The sequence below is a fragment of the Monomorium pharaonis genome, chromosome 1 (genome assembly GCF_013373865.1).
Source record: "Monomorium pharaonis isolate MP-MQ-018 chromosome 1, ASM1337386v2, whole genome shotgun sequence".
Classification (NCBI taxonomy): domain Eukaryota; kingdom Metazoa; phylum Arthropoda; class Insecta; order Hymenoptera; family Formicidae; genus Monomorium; species Monomorium pharaonis.
In genome coordinates, this window is record NC_050467.1 from 5872498 (window position 1) to 5888923 (window position 16426).

The window sequence follows — 16426 nt, forward strand, 5'->3', positions numbered from 1 at the left end:
AAATTCATTATTCTTTGCTTTGTTTTTAAGTAATAGTGATAGTGGTAGTAGTAGAGCCTGAGGCGTTCATGGTGAGCTGGCTAGTTTTTAAAAGATGCCAAAGGCGTTTACCGTGAGCTGCCCATTTGCAAGAAGAATGCGAGCTCGCGCTCGAGAGAGCGGCCGTGAGGTGTGGGTAGCGTATCGCGAGAAATACCGAGGGAGTCGAGGGACGTCGCGCAGAAAATCAGTCTTGGCGAAGCAAAGGAAAATAGAGGACAGGGCCGGGATACGAGAAAAGTATCGCGGGGGCTTGAGACTCCCGATTTAAGCCGCGGAAAGGCGGCACGGCAGAAAACTCGACGAGACGTCACAGCGGAAAAGTCGACAAGGCCAGCAACGGCGGAGGACCCTCCAGCTGTAGCAAACCTCCCGTATCGGCTCCGGAGAGACCAGACGAACCAGAAGGCCGCCAGCCAGAGAGATGGATCGAGGGCCCCGCGATCGAAGGAACGCCTCGCGAAATTGGGACGCGTACGCCGTTGATTAGTTGATAGCAACCTGTCGCGAAGCGCGTAACGCGTACCCCTTATTGGCGGACCCCACGCGTCAGCCAAGTAACGCATTCCCCCTGCGTGGAGGAGTACCATCGACTCGCAATTGGGCACCTCTTGTCTCGATCGCTCTCTTCCGCACCAGCCTGTGTCGTTTCGGCAACCCGGCCGGCCTCTGATCATTATCGTGGTGAGAGAAGGACGAGTGTCCCGTGCTGAGCGAGGGCCTTGACGAGGACCCGGAAGAACCAGGAAGCCGGTGAGGTTGCCCGAAGCGTATTAATGTCGTTGTAAAGCCACTCGTGAGTCGGCGGATCGTTCCCGCGTTTTGGGGTCGAGCTCTTTGATGTAGCGCAGTACGCGAGGACGTACTAATTAGTTTTGAGTGGAACAAGCGATCGATGGCCAAGCGCGACGGACCGTCGAGAGTTCGTGGAGGCTGGAGTTCGCGTATCGAAGCGTCGCGTGCGTCAGACGCGCTCGCTAAAGATTATGGCTCTCGGTGACGATGGAAAAAGCATCCGTTCGCGAGAAAAAGCCGGTAGTGCGGCCGCCATCCCCTTGCACTCCTCGTCGGATCGTAGTGCGTACGTCGCGCATTCGCGCCGCAGTTCGTGCGATTGTGCATTGGGCTCCGGCTTCTCCAATATTTTTGAGTCATTATTATCTCTGTTCATCCTGTTCCGTTGATATCGCGTCTTAATCGTATTGTTAATTCCGCGTCGCGCTATTTCCGTTTTTTACGTTACTTTTACGTCCTAACGTTATTCGCAATCCTGTGTCTTATCATTATCATTAGTTTTGTGCCTCCTTCTATTTTTGCTGTTCTTTTCGCGCTTTCTGATTAATTCTGTTATTTTCGATTTTCCTCTTAAATTCTGTAACTTGCGCGTTAAGCAAAACTTCTGTTCCATTTTTTGCTATCTTGTTAATTATTATTGTTATTTTCTTTCTCTCAAATAAACGCGCTCTTAATTTGTTCTACAATAGGAGTATAAATTATTTCTTTTCTTGTCTCGCGTGAACGAACGTCCGTCTGTGGCATGCTGCCTCCCGCCCCTCTACCGAAATCGGAGCGGCTGGCTAATTACCCTGATCGAGCGTGAAGCGGGACTTTGGAGCTACTTTTGCGGGATCGCTCGTTTGGTGATTCGACGCGACGGAACCGCGCGTTTGGCGTCTCACATTTAATAATTCCCGCGGATGGCTCGGCGATAATTCGAAGGATGCTTGAGGGGCCATTCATCCTCCTTTCCCTCTCGTACCGTTTTTGCTCCGTGTCGCGGTTCCGTAGCGCGGAACGCGACACGCGCGACTATATATATATATATATATATATATATATATATATATATATATATGTATGTATATATGATTATACATAAACATTTTTTTTCTTATTCTTTATATTTAAATTTAGTAAAAGAAACAGTACAAAAATTTTTTAAATTGATTTCCGTCATTTCAGTATAATAATTATTATTTGATATTAAATAAAAATTTTACAAAAATAAATTAATATAGAAATATATGGACATATTTGGTATATAATTATATATATTTATATATATTTTGTATAAAAAATTTTTTATTAGGTTTCTCTAATTTATTGTATATCTTTGTATTATTTTGATCTACTTAGTCTTTTTAACAATATATAAAGATAATTTTAATCTACTTTAACTTTTTATAAATATATGCTGCTTTGATTATATACGCAAAATTAGCATAAATAATTATTGTCTTTTAACTACATGACACAATATTTTGCAAAGTGCATTTAAAGCTGTCGAGAACGTGCGTGCACACCATTTGAAAATAATATCTTTTTTAAACCAACAGTCATGATGAACGAATAGCTTGATGTGATGCGCCTAGTTATTACTGGTCTTGAATGCGACTTATTTCATGTAGGAAGGTATTATTGACGCCTTAGTGGGATATGTCAATAATATACTAATTGTCACTAACATATGTAAGATTGTAACGTATCTATAATTTTATTGCAATATTTGGTGCTGTAATGGTAGCTTATACAATAATAAAAGTATGAACCAGGTAACTAAATTAGTTAAATATTAAAATAATGTTATTACTTTTTAAACTTTTAAATATGCATAAAAAAATATACATATAACTATACATTTACGTAAATTAATTTAAATTTTTTGAGATTGTATAATAACGAATAGTAATAAAATAATTTATAAGAATAAATGATAATATATTTTGATAACGTAAGTCTTCTTTACATATATTATGATTTCTCTCTTCACAATTGGAAAGTGCATTTTCTAGATCTTCCTCCAGAAACTCATTTTCTCCCAAAAAAGATATCTTCTTTCTACAATTTTAATAGTAATTTTTCTCCAAAGAGATATTTGTATACAGCACCTTTTTCTTCTAATTTTACGCTATTTATCTGTTCATGATAAAACTCACAAATTATCTTAATCAAACTTTCAATGATTTTCAGTGACTTTTCAGTGATCACTTGGCAATCGTATTATTAAATGAGAAGCATTTAATAAAGATTGTATATAATTTATGTGTGAAAATGTGTGAACCAAACTCAACTACTAATAAAAATGAGGTATAATAATTTTATTTTCAATGTAATAACTTTATAATATTAATACAATTATATACAATTTCTTCTATTTGCTATACAATTTTAAATCTGCTATTTCTAATTATAACATTCTTATTTATTCTATATTAATACTTTCTAATTTTACAATTTACATTTTAAGAATTAAAACTATATATATAGGTTTAACAAAAATCGAGATAATAAAAGATGAATTGACAAAACGCACTAGTTCGTCATAATGTTAGTATAAATTTAAACTTAAAAAATACGTAATAAAAATGTTTTAAATTTAAATGTTGTGTTCTCAATATACTCTCCACATTTCTTAGAGTAAAATATTACTCCAAATAAATTGATTTTACGTATCAAGGGATAATGGAAATACTGCAACTCCTCGATAGTGAAAATCTACTTTTTACAAAAATGATTGTTTCAACTCTGAACATAGAGTAAAACGTTACTCATTTCAAAGTAAATTTACTCGATGAGAAAATAAAGTCTTTACTATTTCATCGAGTGAATTTTTCTCTTTTATGTTATAAGTGGATTTTTCTTTTTTATGTTACGAATGAACAGATTCACTCATATCATAGGGCCTTACTCCAATAAAACAGTACATGATATCCACGTTAATGCTACGTGGATCGGCAACGTGAAATCCACGTAATATTCGAATGAACATCCGCTCAAAAACGGTACTAGAATTTATGTGGATGCGATTATAGAATCAACGATAACATACAAGACAGTTATTGTGCGTTACTCAAAGACAAAGACTTAAACCATATATATATATATATATATATATATATATATATATAAAACATTGTCTTAAAATTATAAACCATTCTGCTTCAGACCTTATAAATCTGTAATGTAAGTCGGCTTTCACACAAATAAATTAAGAAAAAAACATCACAAGTTAAAAAAAAATTATATCAAATTATAAATCATACATGTTTATACATGGTATGTATTAACATAGTACCTTAGCCTCTAAACATAATAAATCTATTCTCATAACAATGTATCGAACACATACACGCGAGACACGTTAACGTCGCGAGACAACGAGCCGACTTGTACCGTAATCTCGGTCTTTACCGCAAATAAATCTTTCTCAAAACTACGTATTGAGCACGTACACACGCGAGACACATTAACGTCGCGAGACAACAAGCTGATTTGTGCCGTAGTTTCGGTCTTTGCCGCAAACAAGCGCAAACGTGTTTCACACTCGTGCGTATTTCATGTGTTTTTCACTCTCTACGAATGAAAATATTCCATTTCAGATTATGTAGAGTAAAAATATTTACTGCATAGAGTGAAAATATACTCTATATAATAAAGTACACATTTTTTACTTTATTTTGTAAAATTAAAAATTTATTCTACAACAAAAAGTAAGAGAATTAACTTCATATGAATAAAAAGTCACTCTAACTCGAATGATTCGACCAGTCACTTAATTTTTCGAGTGAATTATCACTCTAAGAAATTTAGAGAGTACGGACAGGATTTATCATAGAATAAGATTAATTTAATAACAATAATTTTAACACACATAAGGGTATAAATTACAAGCGAAAATATAAAAATACAGCAATACAAACTAAACAAAGTATTATTTTGCATTTGGTCATAATATTTTTACGAGCCCTTTATATTTGTTTGTATTGTCATAATATTTTTGTTAAAAAGTTGTTCAAATATGGAAAATACAGTAGTTATGTTATGGTCAAAGCCCATAGCGCGGGCGTTCCTAGGATTGACTGGTCAATGCGCGGAACAACCAAGCGTTTTGATCAAAGTCCGAAATAGTTTTGTATTTTGGCTTTTGTTAGATGTGTTTTTAGTCCATTCTAAGAGTGACTAACATGACTGGTCAAAGTTAAAAATTAAAAAAATTACTTCAGACTTTGACCAAACGCTTGGTTGTTCCGCGCATTGACCAGTCAATCCTAGAAACGCCCGCGATACGGGCTTTGACTATAACAGTTATACTAGTTTAAAAAAAATGGATAATTTAAGAAATGACTTCCGTTTGATTTACACACAATAATTATTGGATATATTTGCGAATATAGTTGCGACTATGACGACTAGGAATTGCTGTTGCAAAATAATATTATAATATTTTAATATTAAAATATCACTTTGCAACAGCAATTTTAATTATCAATTACACATATTACATATCCAATAAAAAAATATAATAAAAAATGTAATAAAAAAGTATAATGAAATCTTACTCATTTCATAACATAATTACCGTTTTTTTTTTTAATAGTTTAGCTTTGTAACCCTTTTTTTATAATTTTTGTAATTTATATATTCCATATTTTATAAAAATTACAAATTATATAAAATATCATTATTATGTCTTACTAATAATTACCTAACGAATTATTTTATGATAAAGGTCCAAGCATCAAGATTTAAAAATATCAAGGATAATATCTTATTAGGACCAGAATATCCAATACATAAAGAATCTGTCAACATTGCTGAAACAATTTTAAAAACCTTAAAAAGCAAGCCTGATTTTATCGGCCAGGTATATTAAAAATAAACAATATCTTTAAATATATAATTTGATATTTTTTAATTCTTTTATTGCATTATATAACTATCATAAATGATCAACATATGTGTGAGTCTACAGATAGATGCTCTTACGGATAAAAAAAACACATATGCCGAAATGAGTGAACGTAGTATTAAATGTGCACTTTGGCTGAAAAAACAAGGCGTGAAAGCAGGTGACATAATTGGTCTATGTACTGATAATAATTTAGATGCGATTATGGTATTGTTGGGCGTTATGTATCTAAACGGAAAATGCAATACGTGGGATCATGAACTGTCTTTAAGTATGTAATCCCGCTTATTATTGTTAATTTGTTATTATTAATATTATAATAACTATACCCTAAAGAAAAACATTTTATAAGAGTATATGTATTGAATTATGCTTGTTTTATACTTAAATTAAAACTTACACATAATTTGTAAAATATATACTTTGAAATGTATTTTATGTAATTATTTAATATAATTACAAGGTTTAGAATTTATAAAGAAGATTTCAATATTTTAGACTTGCACTTTTTTTAAAAATTAAAAAATTAAACAGAAAATTGATGTAGCATAATTTTTAAACATTTATTAGTCACAATTATTTATTTGTATTTCAGTAACGGCACGATACTTTCTCTCTCTGACATCACCAAAAATCATTTTTACGATCCCGTTATCAGCTGGAAATTTAACAGAAGCAGCAAAGGAACTAAAAATGGATGTAAAAATAGTGGTTCTTGGCAAGCTAGATGGATATGAATCATTAGATGATATTTTAAGGGGTCACAATAGTCGCGAGATTGCCGAATTTACCTGTACTCCGATCAGCAATCCGGATGAAGTTTGTCTTATTGTTCTTTCTTCAGGTACTACGGGTATGCCAAAAGCTACTGAACTCTCGCATTTCTTTATGCACAATCGTCTGTTTCCTGCAAAAGTTGATGAAATGAACGGGCACATTTGCTTATTTACACCAACACTACGTTGGCTCTATGGCATTATGCTCGCTTTTAACGCTATTTTGGAATATTTCACCAGAATTGTTGCACCTGACTGTGTCACAGACGACGCTGAAGATGCATGTACTAAATATTGCAGTTTTATCAAGAAATATCGAGTAAGTAAAAGTAATTTTTAAGCAAAGCTTTAAGTACTTAATTTTGAAATAGAGTTGAAGTATTTGATTTTTATAATTAATAGAATAGGTAATATTGTGTTTTCCAGTTACTTTTTATACAATACCTTTGTTAATATTTAATATTTTAAACTAAAAAATTGACATTCATTATATGTTATTTATTTAATTTTAGTCAAAAATCTCAAAATTATAAGCTATCTAAATAAAATGTTATTAATTTAAAATGTTCCTATCTAAAAAAGGCATGTAAAGTCGATTGCTCGCATTTCTCGAAGTTTATTGTTGTCGCTTTTCCGCGATGCCGATTGGTTCTCTTGCTGCGCATACTTCGTGTTGCAAGAGTAGCTGTCATTGCAATTTTGACAGCTGTCAAATTTGTACAAATATTATTTATACATTTATTGTTGTAATTTATTTTTAAAAAGTAAAAAATAAAGAGCTAAGTAGCGCGCGCAAAGCGAGGAGGGAGCACGGAGTGAGCGAGTGAGTGAGCGAGGAGGGAGCGAGGAGTGAGCGAGTGAGTGAGCGAGGAGTGAGCGAGGAGTGAGCTAAGAGTGAGCGAGAAGTGAGCGAGGAGTGAGCTAAGAGTGAGCGAGGAGTGAACGAGGAGTGAGCCGGGAGTGAGCCAGGAGTGAACCGGGAGTAAGCCGGGAGTGAGTCGGGAGTGAGTCGGGAGTGAGCCGGGAGTGAGCCGGGAGTGAGCCGGGAGTGAGCCGGGAGTGAGCCGGGAGTGAGCCAGAAGTAAGTCGGGAGTAAGCCAGGAGTGAGCCAGGAGTGAGCCAGGAGTGAGCGAGGAGTGAGCCGGGAGTAAGCCGGGAGTGAGCGAGGAGTGAACCGGGAGTGAGCGGGGAGTGAGCGAGGAGTGAGCCGGGAGTGAGCGAGGAGTGAGCGAGGAGTGAGCGAGGAGTGAGCCGGGAGTGAGCCAGAAGTGAGTCAAGAGTAAGCCAGGAGTGAGCCAGGAGTGAGCCAGGAGTAAGCGAGGAGTGAGCCGGGAGTGAGCGGGGAGTGAGCGAGGAGTGAGCCGGGAGTGAGCGGGGAGTGAGCGAGGAGTGAGCCGGGAGTGAGCGAGGAGTGAGTCAGGAGTGAACGAGGAGTGAGCGAGGAGTGAGCGAGTGAGTGAGCGAGGAGTGAGCCGGGAGTGAGCCAGGAGTGAACCGGGAGTAAGCCGGGAGTGAGTCGGGAGTGAGCCGGGAGTGAGCCGGGAGTGAGCAAGGAGTGAGTCAGGAGTGAACGAGGAGTGAGCAAGGAGTGAGCAAGGAGTGAGCGAGGAGTGAGCCGGGAGTGAGCCAGGAGTGAACCGGGAGTAAGCCGGGAGTGAGCCGGGAGTGAGTCGGGAGTGAGTCGGGAGTGAGCCGGGAGTGAGCCGGGAGTGAGCCGGAAGTGAGCCGGGAGTGAGCCAGAAGTGAGTCAGGAGTAAGCCAGAAGTGAGCGAGGAGTGAGCCGGGAGTGAGCGGGGAGTGAGCAAGGAGTGAGCCGGGAGTGAGCGAGGAGTGAGCAAGGAGTGAGCGAGGAGTGAGCCGGGAGTGAGCCAGAAGTGAGTCAAGAGTAAGCCAGGAGTGAGCGAGAAGTGAGCGAGTGAGTGAGCGAGGAGTGAGGGAGAAGTGAGAGAGGAGTGAGCGAAGAGGGAGCGAGGAGGGCGCAAGGAGGAGGGAGCGAGGAGGGAGCGAAGAGGGAGCGAGGAGGGAGCGAGGAGGGAGCGAGTGACTGAGCGAGGAGGGAGCGAGAAGGGAGCGAGGAGTGAGCAAGGAGCGGGCGAGGAGGGAGCGAGGAGTAAGCGAGGAGTGAGCGAGTGAGTGAGCTAAAAGTGAGCGAGGAGTGAGCCGGGAGTGAGCCGGGAGTAAGCCGGGAGTGAGCCAGGAGTGAGCCGGGAGTGAGCCGAGAGTGAACCGGGAGTGAGCCGGGAGTGAGCCGGGAGTGAGCCAGGAGTGAGCCGGGAGTGAGCCGGGAGTGAACCGGGAGTGAGCCGGGAGTGAGCCGGGAGTGAGCAAGGAGTGAGCCGGGAGTGAGCCGGGAGTGAACCGGGAGTGAGCCGGGAGTGAGCCGGGAGTGAGCAAGGAGTGAGTCGGGAGTGAGCGAGGAGTGAGCGAGGAGTGAGCGAGGAGTGAGCCGGGAGTGAGCGGGGAGTGAGCGAGGAGTGAGTCGGGAGTAAGCCAGGAGTGAGCCAAGAGTGAGCCAGGAGTGAGCAAGGAGTGAGCCGGGAGTGAGCCGGGAGTGAGCGAGGAGTGAGCGAGGAGTGAGCGAGGAGTGAGCCGGGAGTGAGCCGGGAGTGAGCCGGGAGTGAGCCGGGAGTAAGCCGGGAGTGAGCCGGGAGTGAGCCAGGAGTGAGCAAGGAGTGAGTCAGGAGTGAGCGAGTGAGCGACTGGCTGGCTGACTGGCTGGCTGGTTGGCAGTGAGTGAGTAAGTGATTGAGTAAAGAATGAGTGAAGAGTGAGTGAGTGAGTGAAGAGTGAGCCAGGAGTGAACGAGGAGTGAGCGAGGAGTGAGCGAGTGAGTGAGCGAGAAGTGAGCGAGGAGTGAGCCAGGAGTGAGTGAAAAAGGGAGGGAGGGAGTGAGCCAACGAGCGAGCGTAACTAGATAAATATGTAGCTGGGTAGCTAGGTAGCTAGGTAGCTAGGTAGCAGTAAGTATGCAAGTAGGTATGTATGTTGGTCTGTATGTATCTAGGTAGGTATGTAGGTATGTATGTATGTATGTATGTATGTATGTATATATATGTATAATTAAACTTTACATTTTTTATTCAAAATTGCCGAAAACGTTTGATTTATGTAAACAAAAAATAGAGAAGATCAAATTGCAATTATTATTATTTTTAAAGTGAAAAGTCAAATAGCGCGCGCGCAGCGCGCACCTGTAATGTTCTAGTATTTTAAAAAATATGTTAACATTGTTTTTAAACAAACAAAAGATCGAACAAAAAAAGGTAAAAACGTGGCCATTCTTTTAAAAATTGGTTTTAAATATATAATATTTTATCCAAATTATATATTTAATAAAAAAACAAATACTGTAGAACATATACAACTGTATGTACCTACACTAATTTTTTTAGTATACATATAGGCAACAATAAAAATCTGTAATATAATACATGTAATATGTGTACATTATAAATAAGCAATAGAACTACAGTGAATTTAACAAATAACTTTTGATATAAAAACTTTTGAAAAGAGTCTTAGGACTGTTGAGACATCAGCGCGCTTAGGGAACTAATACAATAACAAAATTCCATGCTATTGTTTAATTTTGTATAACTCGAAAGGTTTGTAGTCAAATAAAATGTTAAACACAATGTATTCAAGTGTATCTTTATTCGTATGATAATAGGCTCAAATTTTTAAAAAATTGAAAAAATATGCATAATTTAATGCTAAAAAATTGTGTATTGCAAACAAGATTTAAAATGCTTAAAAATAAAAATTCCTTGTACAAATATTAGTTGTTTTAATATTAACACTGCATAACTGCCAGCTATTAAATAATTCCATAAGTAATTATTAGAATTCTTTATCTGATAACAGAGATTACGAGTGCTCATAATATCTAATAAGGCCATAACACTATCTTCTCTGTTATATTTGACTTGGTAACTTTTAGGTAACGATTTTTGCTACCGATCCATTCATTCTAATCCAGTTCGTAAAAACAGATGTGTTAGAGAAATATCAATTGCCGACATTAAAAGTTATTATTAGCGCCGGTGCTGTCTTCTCGAAGCAACAGCAAGAAGCATTAACAAAAAAAATTCCACATGTTTTAATTTTTAACGATTATGGTAAGTTATCAAATTAAATTTAAGAAAAGTTACTGATTAATTTTTTTTTAAACAAATTTGTTTTTCTAAATTAGTCATGCTAAAATTTGTATTTTATTAGTTCTCTAGAAGATATCTCTAATTGCCTTATGTTACATAATTATTTATAATAATTAGTTAAATAATAGAAATTAATATTTTAAACATGCACGTGCAACAATAAATATATTAAATTTCTTCAAAATGTTTGAGAAGAGAAAACTTTCTGCTTAAATTTTTATTAAAAAGTAAATGTTTGAGAAGAGAAAATTTTCTGTTTAAATTTTTATTAAAAACTAATCAGATATGTTTTGAGTTATTCATTAATTAAAATATTAATTTTATATTATATTCTTATCAATATTATATAATATTGTTAATGCTTTGTGCAAGGATCTACCGATTCAGGAGGTCCAATTGCTGGCCAAAATAAATATAGTAAACCCGGATCTGTTGGTTTTCCTGCGCATAATGTCCAAATAAAAATAACAGATACAAAAACTGAAAGTGTCTTGGAGGTTAACAAAATTGGAGAAATACGTATTAAAGCGCCCTTCGTAATGATTGGCTACTATAAGAATCCTGAAGCAACTAAAAAAACTTTCGATTCAGACGGTAGATAACTTAGACACTACACAAAATTTTTATTTAGCCATATTAACATTTAAATGACCGAAGCTGCAACAGAGAGAAAATAAATGAAACGTTTCAGGTTGGTTATGCACTGGCGATTTGGGATACTATGACAATGATGGAGAACTCTTCGTTGTTGGTCGAATATCAGATTTCATTCTTTTTAGATCAATCAATGTTTCGCCTACGGAAATTGAAACTGTTTTACAGAATCATCCCGCGGTATTCGAAGCGGCGGTAATAGGAATGCCTCATGAAATCGATGGGCAACGTCCTATGGCTGTTGTTTCTGTGGTGCCAGGTAAAACGGTAGGTATCACGATCAATGTTCAAAAATCATACAAAAATTGTAACAAATACGAAGTATGTAATACAATAAATAATCTTTTTTAGATTTATTTAACAACATATTTATTTATTAAATGATGCGTTTTACAGGTAACAGAACAAGAACTTATCGAATTCGTAGAAAAAAGTTTGCCCGATCATTGCAGACTCCGGGCTGGTGTCAAGTTTATAGATAAACTTCCGCGTACACTTACCGGAAAAATCGTGAAAAAACAGTTACAAAGTATATTTACAAATTATTATAAATTGTCCTGAATTATATTATTAAAATGCTATAAATATAAATACATAAATCATATGTACGTAAATACAATAAAACGCAAAAAATTAAAAAGGCAACGTTTTATTTAAACATTTTTCTTTTTTCTGCTATAAGACTAATTTATCCCGTACAATCTCGGTTGTTTTTTTACCACAAGAAAACATCTTTTTATCTTTAATGTTTTCACTTATCGAACATGATGATACTCATACATTAAAATTTATGAAAAATAATCAGGTATATTAAATATATCAGATACCTTTGTGTTTACAATTTTCAATCTATTTTAAGATATTTTATTGTCAGATATTCATAGAATTCTGCAGGATTATCATTACTTGCATCATTACTCAATATCACGTATTGTCTGTAAAAAGATCTCTGATTATATTTGTATATAATATGAGCTATATTACATTTAAACTTTTTATTTTATTGAAATTCGGTTTTTGTTTATTGTGAGATATATTTCGTAGCTAATAAGATAATTTATACAACATATTTTAAAATGTCTTTTTATTGTCTCTTCATGTTTGTAACTCATTACAATTTAACGTTACCATTAAAAACATTACAAGAATTTAAAGAATATGATTAAATGTTGGAAACAAATAAGGAGTGCCGGATACATTTTGTAAGTCATGTGAGCTTATTTTGGTATGAAATTTCTAGCAATAATAAGATTATTGCTATTTCTGGTGCAACTGTTGTATCAAATTTTGATAGTGATAGAACACAAAATTACAAATGCTGCTTTAAAAAGATTTATATCAAAAGATATAGCATTAATGTTTACAGCACAGAAAAAAGTTGATGGAAAAGAGTTTTTTAAAGATACATCTTTTTCGAAGTGTTTGCTAGGTAAAAAAAATTATGAAAATAATAATTTATGCATAAAAATTGAAAACTGTAATCAAGTCAAAATCTTAATGTATATATAATACAAATATATACAAGAAAAATGTTTTTAAATTAAATAAAAGTGTATTTTTTATTTATTTCCTAATGTTTAATATCTAAGAAAAAAAATAAAAATAAAATTTTAAGCTTCCCTAGCCTTATGCAATTGGCAGGAAATAGTGAGAAACACTAGCTAGTTTCTGGATAGATTATATATTTTGGGGCAAGGATGCAGAAAGTTACATATATAACTCTGTACTAGCCATTTTTTCTGAATAGATACTAGACAGAATCTAGAAGAACTGTCCAAAACCTAGCTATATGCTAGGTAAAATTTTTACACGGAGTTTATCAGCAGTACCGATTAACTCCACGTGCGTCTGAGTCGTGGCAGCGCGAGAATTTTTACACACCTGTTTAAATTGCGTCTCACATGTGTCACAGCGATTCGTTAAGACACACCGCGTGATGGTTACAATTGCGCGATATTCCTAAATAAATGGTTTTGTATAATTTCTGTAATTACTTTGCTCATTTGGTTATCGTATTGACTTTTAGCATTATCTCGATTACTTAATAAATCGAGATAATGCTAAAAGTCAATACGATAACCAAATGAGCAAAGTATTTACAGAAATTATACAAAACCATTCATTTAGAAATATCGCGCAATTGTAACCATCACGCGGTGTGTCTTAACGGATCGCTGCGACACGTGTGAGACGCAATTTAAACAGGTGTGTAAAAATTCTCGCGTCGTTACGACTTAGACGCACGTGGAGTTAATCGTAATTGTTGATAAATGAACGAGACATGGAATTAAAAAACTAAATCGGAAGACGAGGTTATCGCGCAATTTATGAACATTATAAAGGAAAAGATCGTTTCGAAATAGCCATTATGTAATTGTGTAATGACCGTGACATAATTGCGAGAAACATTTTTGTTTCCCGATAAAGAACGATAAAGAAAAACCGCAAACCATTTTAAACTTAGAAAATTGATGACCTTGCACAAAAATGCGAGACTATTTGGAGATGTTTAATAATACTATATTATTACACAACTATTATTTGTACTTACAAAATTTAAGATTTATAATGTAAAAAAGTAATTGATTCAGCATAATGTGTTATGGGCTGTCAACTACAGATATATCAGTATAATAATTTATGTTATTGCAATATTATAACGCTTTAATTTAATCGAGACCGTTGTATTTGCATTAACAGCAAATTTTATTGTATTGAGTATATCTGTAGTTGATAATCCGCAACTACACATTTTATAATGTTGTAATGTTATTTTCTATGTTATTATTATTTAATATGTTTTCTTTTTCCTTCTTCCTTATCATTTTTTCTTTCTCTCTCTCTCTCTCTCTCTCTCTCTCTCTTTCTCTCTCATTCTATCTCTATATTAATCTATCTACTTATCTCTTTCCTTTCCTACTTCTTTCTTTCTGAAAGATTTTAAAATTTAAAAGATAGTATCATTATATGACATATTTTATGAATTATTTTAAAGTAAAATTTTTAATTAAATTATAAATTATATTATACTTTTATGTTTTACTACAAACTAATTAAAACTACAAACATTTTTACATTTTTACACTTTGTACTAAAGAAGACTCAAAATTTCTAATCTGTTTAAGTAACATTTACAACACAATCGTATTCTTAAATGTTAAATAAGTATACCAGTATTAGTTTTTATTTTTTGAGCTCAAAAATTCTTCAAAAAGTATAAGTTTACACAGTGAATCAGGTGTAATTAAATAGAGAAAAACAGGTTAATTTACGAAGATTTAAAGAAATATGACTTCTATTATAATCAAACATAACATTAAATAATATGAAAGAAATAATATAACAATAAATGCTGATAAAAATCTTTTACTTTATTATTAAAATAAAATCACACTACATTTTTCTCGAGGTTAAATTAGGCGCAAAACATGAATAATACATTTAATGCTTGCAAAAGTATGCATCAAATAAAAGATAAAAAAATTGTAATTTAGTTAACTGTTGCGTAAGAGGTTTTGATCTTCCTTTCTGCTTGCGCCGTCGTTAGTTATTTTCAAAAAATTATTTCCATTTGCTTTTAAGCAGCTACCGCTAAAGCACTAGTTCTTCCTGCGCCAATCCTCAACGCGCCAACCAATCCTGTACTAGTTTGTCCAGCAGCAGTCTGTCTATAGGCAGTTTGAATAGCAGCAGCCTGACCAGCGTCAGTTACTCCCATAAAACTTTGACCAGTAGCAGTCTGTCCAGCAGAGGCATGTTCTGTGGCGGCTTGTTTAGTGGCAGCTTGTTCAGCAGCACCGTGTTCATAGGCAGTCTGTCCAGCAGCAGCCTGTCCAGCGGTAGCCTGTCTAGAGGCAGCTTGAGTAGCAGCTGCTTGACCATTGCCAACTACTCCCATAAAACCTTGACTAGTAGCAGTCTGTTCAGCAGAGGCATATCCTGCGGCGGCTTGTTCAGTGGCAGCTTGTTCAGCAGCACCGTGTTCATAGGCAGTCTGTCCATCGGCAGTCTGTCCAGCAGCAGCTTGTCCAGCGGTAGCCTGTCCAGCGGCAACCTGACTATAGGCAGCTTCAGTAGCAGCTACCTGAACAGAACCATCTACTCCCATAAAACCTAGACCAGTGGCAGCCTGTCCAGCAGCAGCATGTCCTGCGGCGGCTTGTTCAGTGGCAGCTTGTCTAGCAGCAGCGTGTTCATAGACAATCGGTCCAGCGGCAGCCTGTCCAGCGATAGCCTGTCCATCGGCAGCCTCTCTATAAGCAGCTTGAGTAGCAATTGCCTGACCAGCGCCAGCGAGTCCCGCGCCAGCGAGTTTCACGTCAGCGCGTCCCGCGCCAATGAGTTTCACGTCAGCGCGTCTCATGCGAACGAGTCCCGCGCCAGCGAGTCCCGCTCCAGCGAGTCCCGCTCCAGCGAGTCCCGCTCCAGCGAATCCCGCTCCACCGAGTCCCGCGCCAGCGACACCCGCTCCAGCGACTCCCGCGCCTGCGATTCCCGCACCTGCCATTCCCGTGCCAGCGAGTCCCGCGCCAGCGAGTCCCGCGCCTGCGAGTCCCGCGCCAGCGAGTCCCGCGCCTGCGAGTCCCGCGCCTGCAAGTCCCGCGCCTGCGACTCCCGCGCCTGCAAGTCCCGCGCCTGCGATTCCCGCACCTGCCATTCCCGTGCCAGCGAGTCCCGCGCCAGCGAGTCCCGCGCCTGCGAGTCCCGCGCCTGCGACTCCCGCGCCTGCAAGTCCCGCGCCTGCAAGTCCCGCACCTGCGAGTCCCGCTCCTGCGACTCCTGCTCCAGCGAGTCCCGCGCCTGCGAGTCCCGCGCCAGCAAGTCCCGCGCCTGCGAGTCCCGCGCCAGCGACTCCCGCGCCAGCGAGTCCCGCGCCGGCGAGTCCCGCGCCTGCGAGTCCCGCGCCAGCAACTCCCATGCCTGCGAGTCCCGCGCCAGCGACTCCCGCGCCAGCAAGTCCCGCGCTTCCAGAGACTCCCAAAGCGAAGTGGGCGTTTAAACCCCAAAATAAGTTCACGAATAACAATAGCAAAAGATACATAATGCCTTCGACGAGTTTCTTCTTTCTTACGAATCGGTGTAATAGGTTAATTCGCTGCTTGTGTACTTGC

The 16426-nt window shown here is 37.8% G+C and overlaps 2 protein-coding genes across 3 annotated transcripts; one reads left to right on the forward strand and one right to left on the reverse strand.

The window, feature by feature from the left end:
• Positions 1-692: 692 nt before the first annotated feature.
• Positions 693-14055, forward strand: LOC105828258 (luciferin 4-monooxygenase-like). 2 transcript variants are annotated; one of them, XM_036284053.1, is made up of 9 exons: positions 693-792; positions 3010-3126; positions 5549-5683; positions 5792-5999; positions 6324-6823; positions 10445-10622; positions 11034-11255; positions 11353-11582; positions 11712-14055. In XM_036284053.1, exons 2-9 carry the CDS (start codon positions 3091-3093, stop codon positions 11874-11876), a joined length of 1674 nt encoding a protein of 557 aa, XP_036139946.1. In that variant the 5' UTR covers positions 693-792; positions 3010-3090; the 3' UTR covers positions 11877-14055. The 2 variants fall into 2 exon arrangements, with proteins under 2 accessions (XP_036139946.1, XP_036139947.1); XM_036284054.1 differs by lacking the exon at positions 693-792 and having other exon boundaries at positions 2691-3126.
• A 610-nt stretch (positions 14056-14665) lies between these two features.
• On the reverse strand, positions 14666-16356 carry LOC118644817 (uncharacterized PE-PGRS family protein PE_PGRS54-like). The gene has a single exon (XM_036284435.1). It carries the CDS (start codon positions 16354-16356, stop codon positions 14893-14895), a length of 1464 nt encoding a protein of 487 aa, XP_036140328.1. The 3' UTR covers positions 14666-14892.
• Positions 16357-16426: the final 70 nt, after the last annotated feature.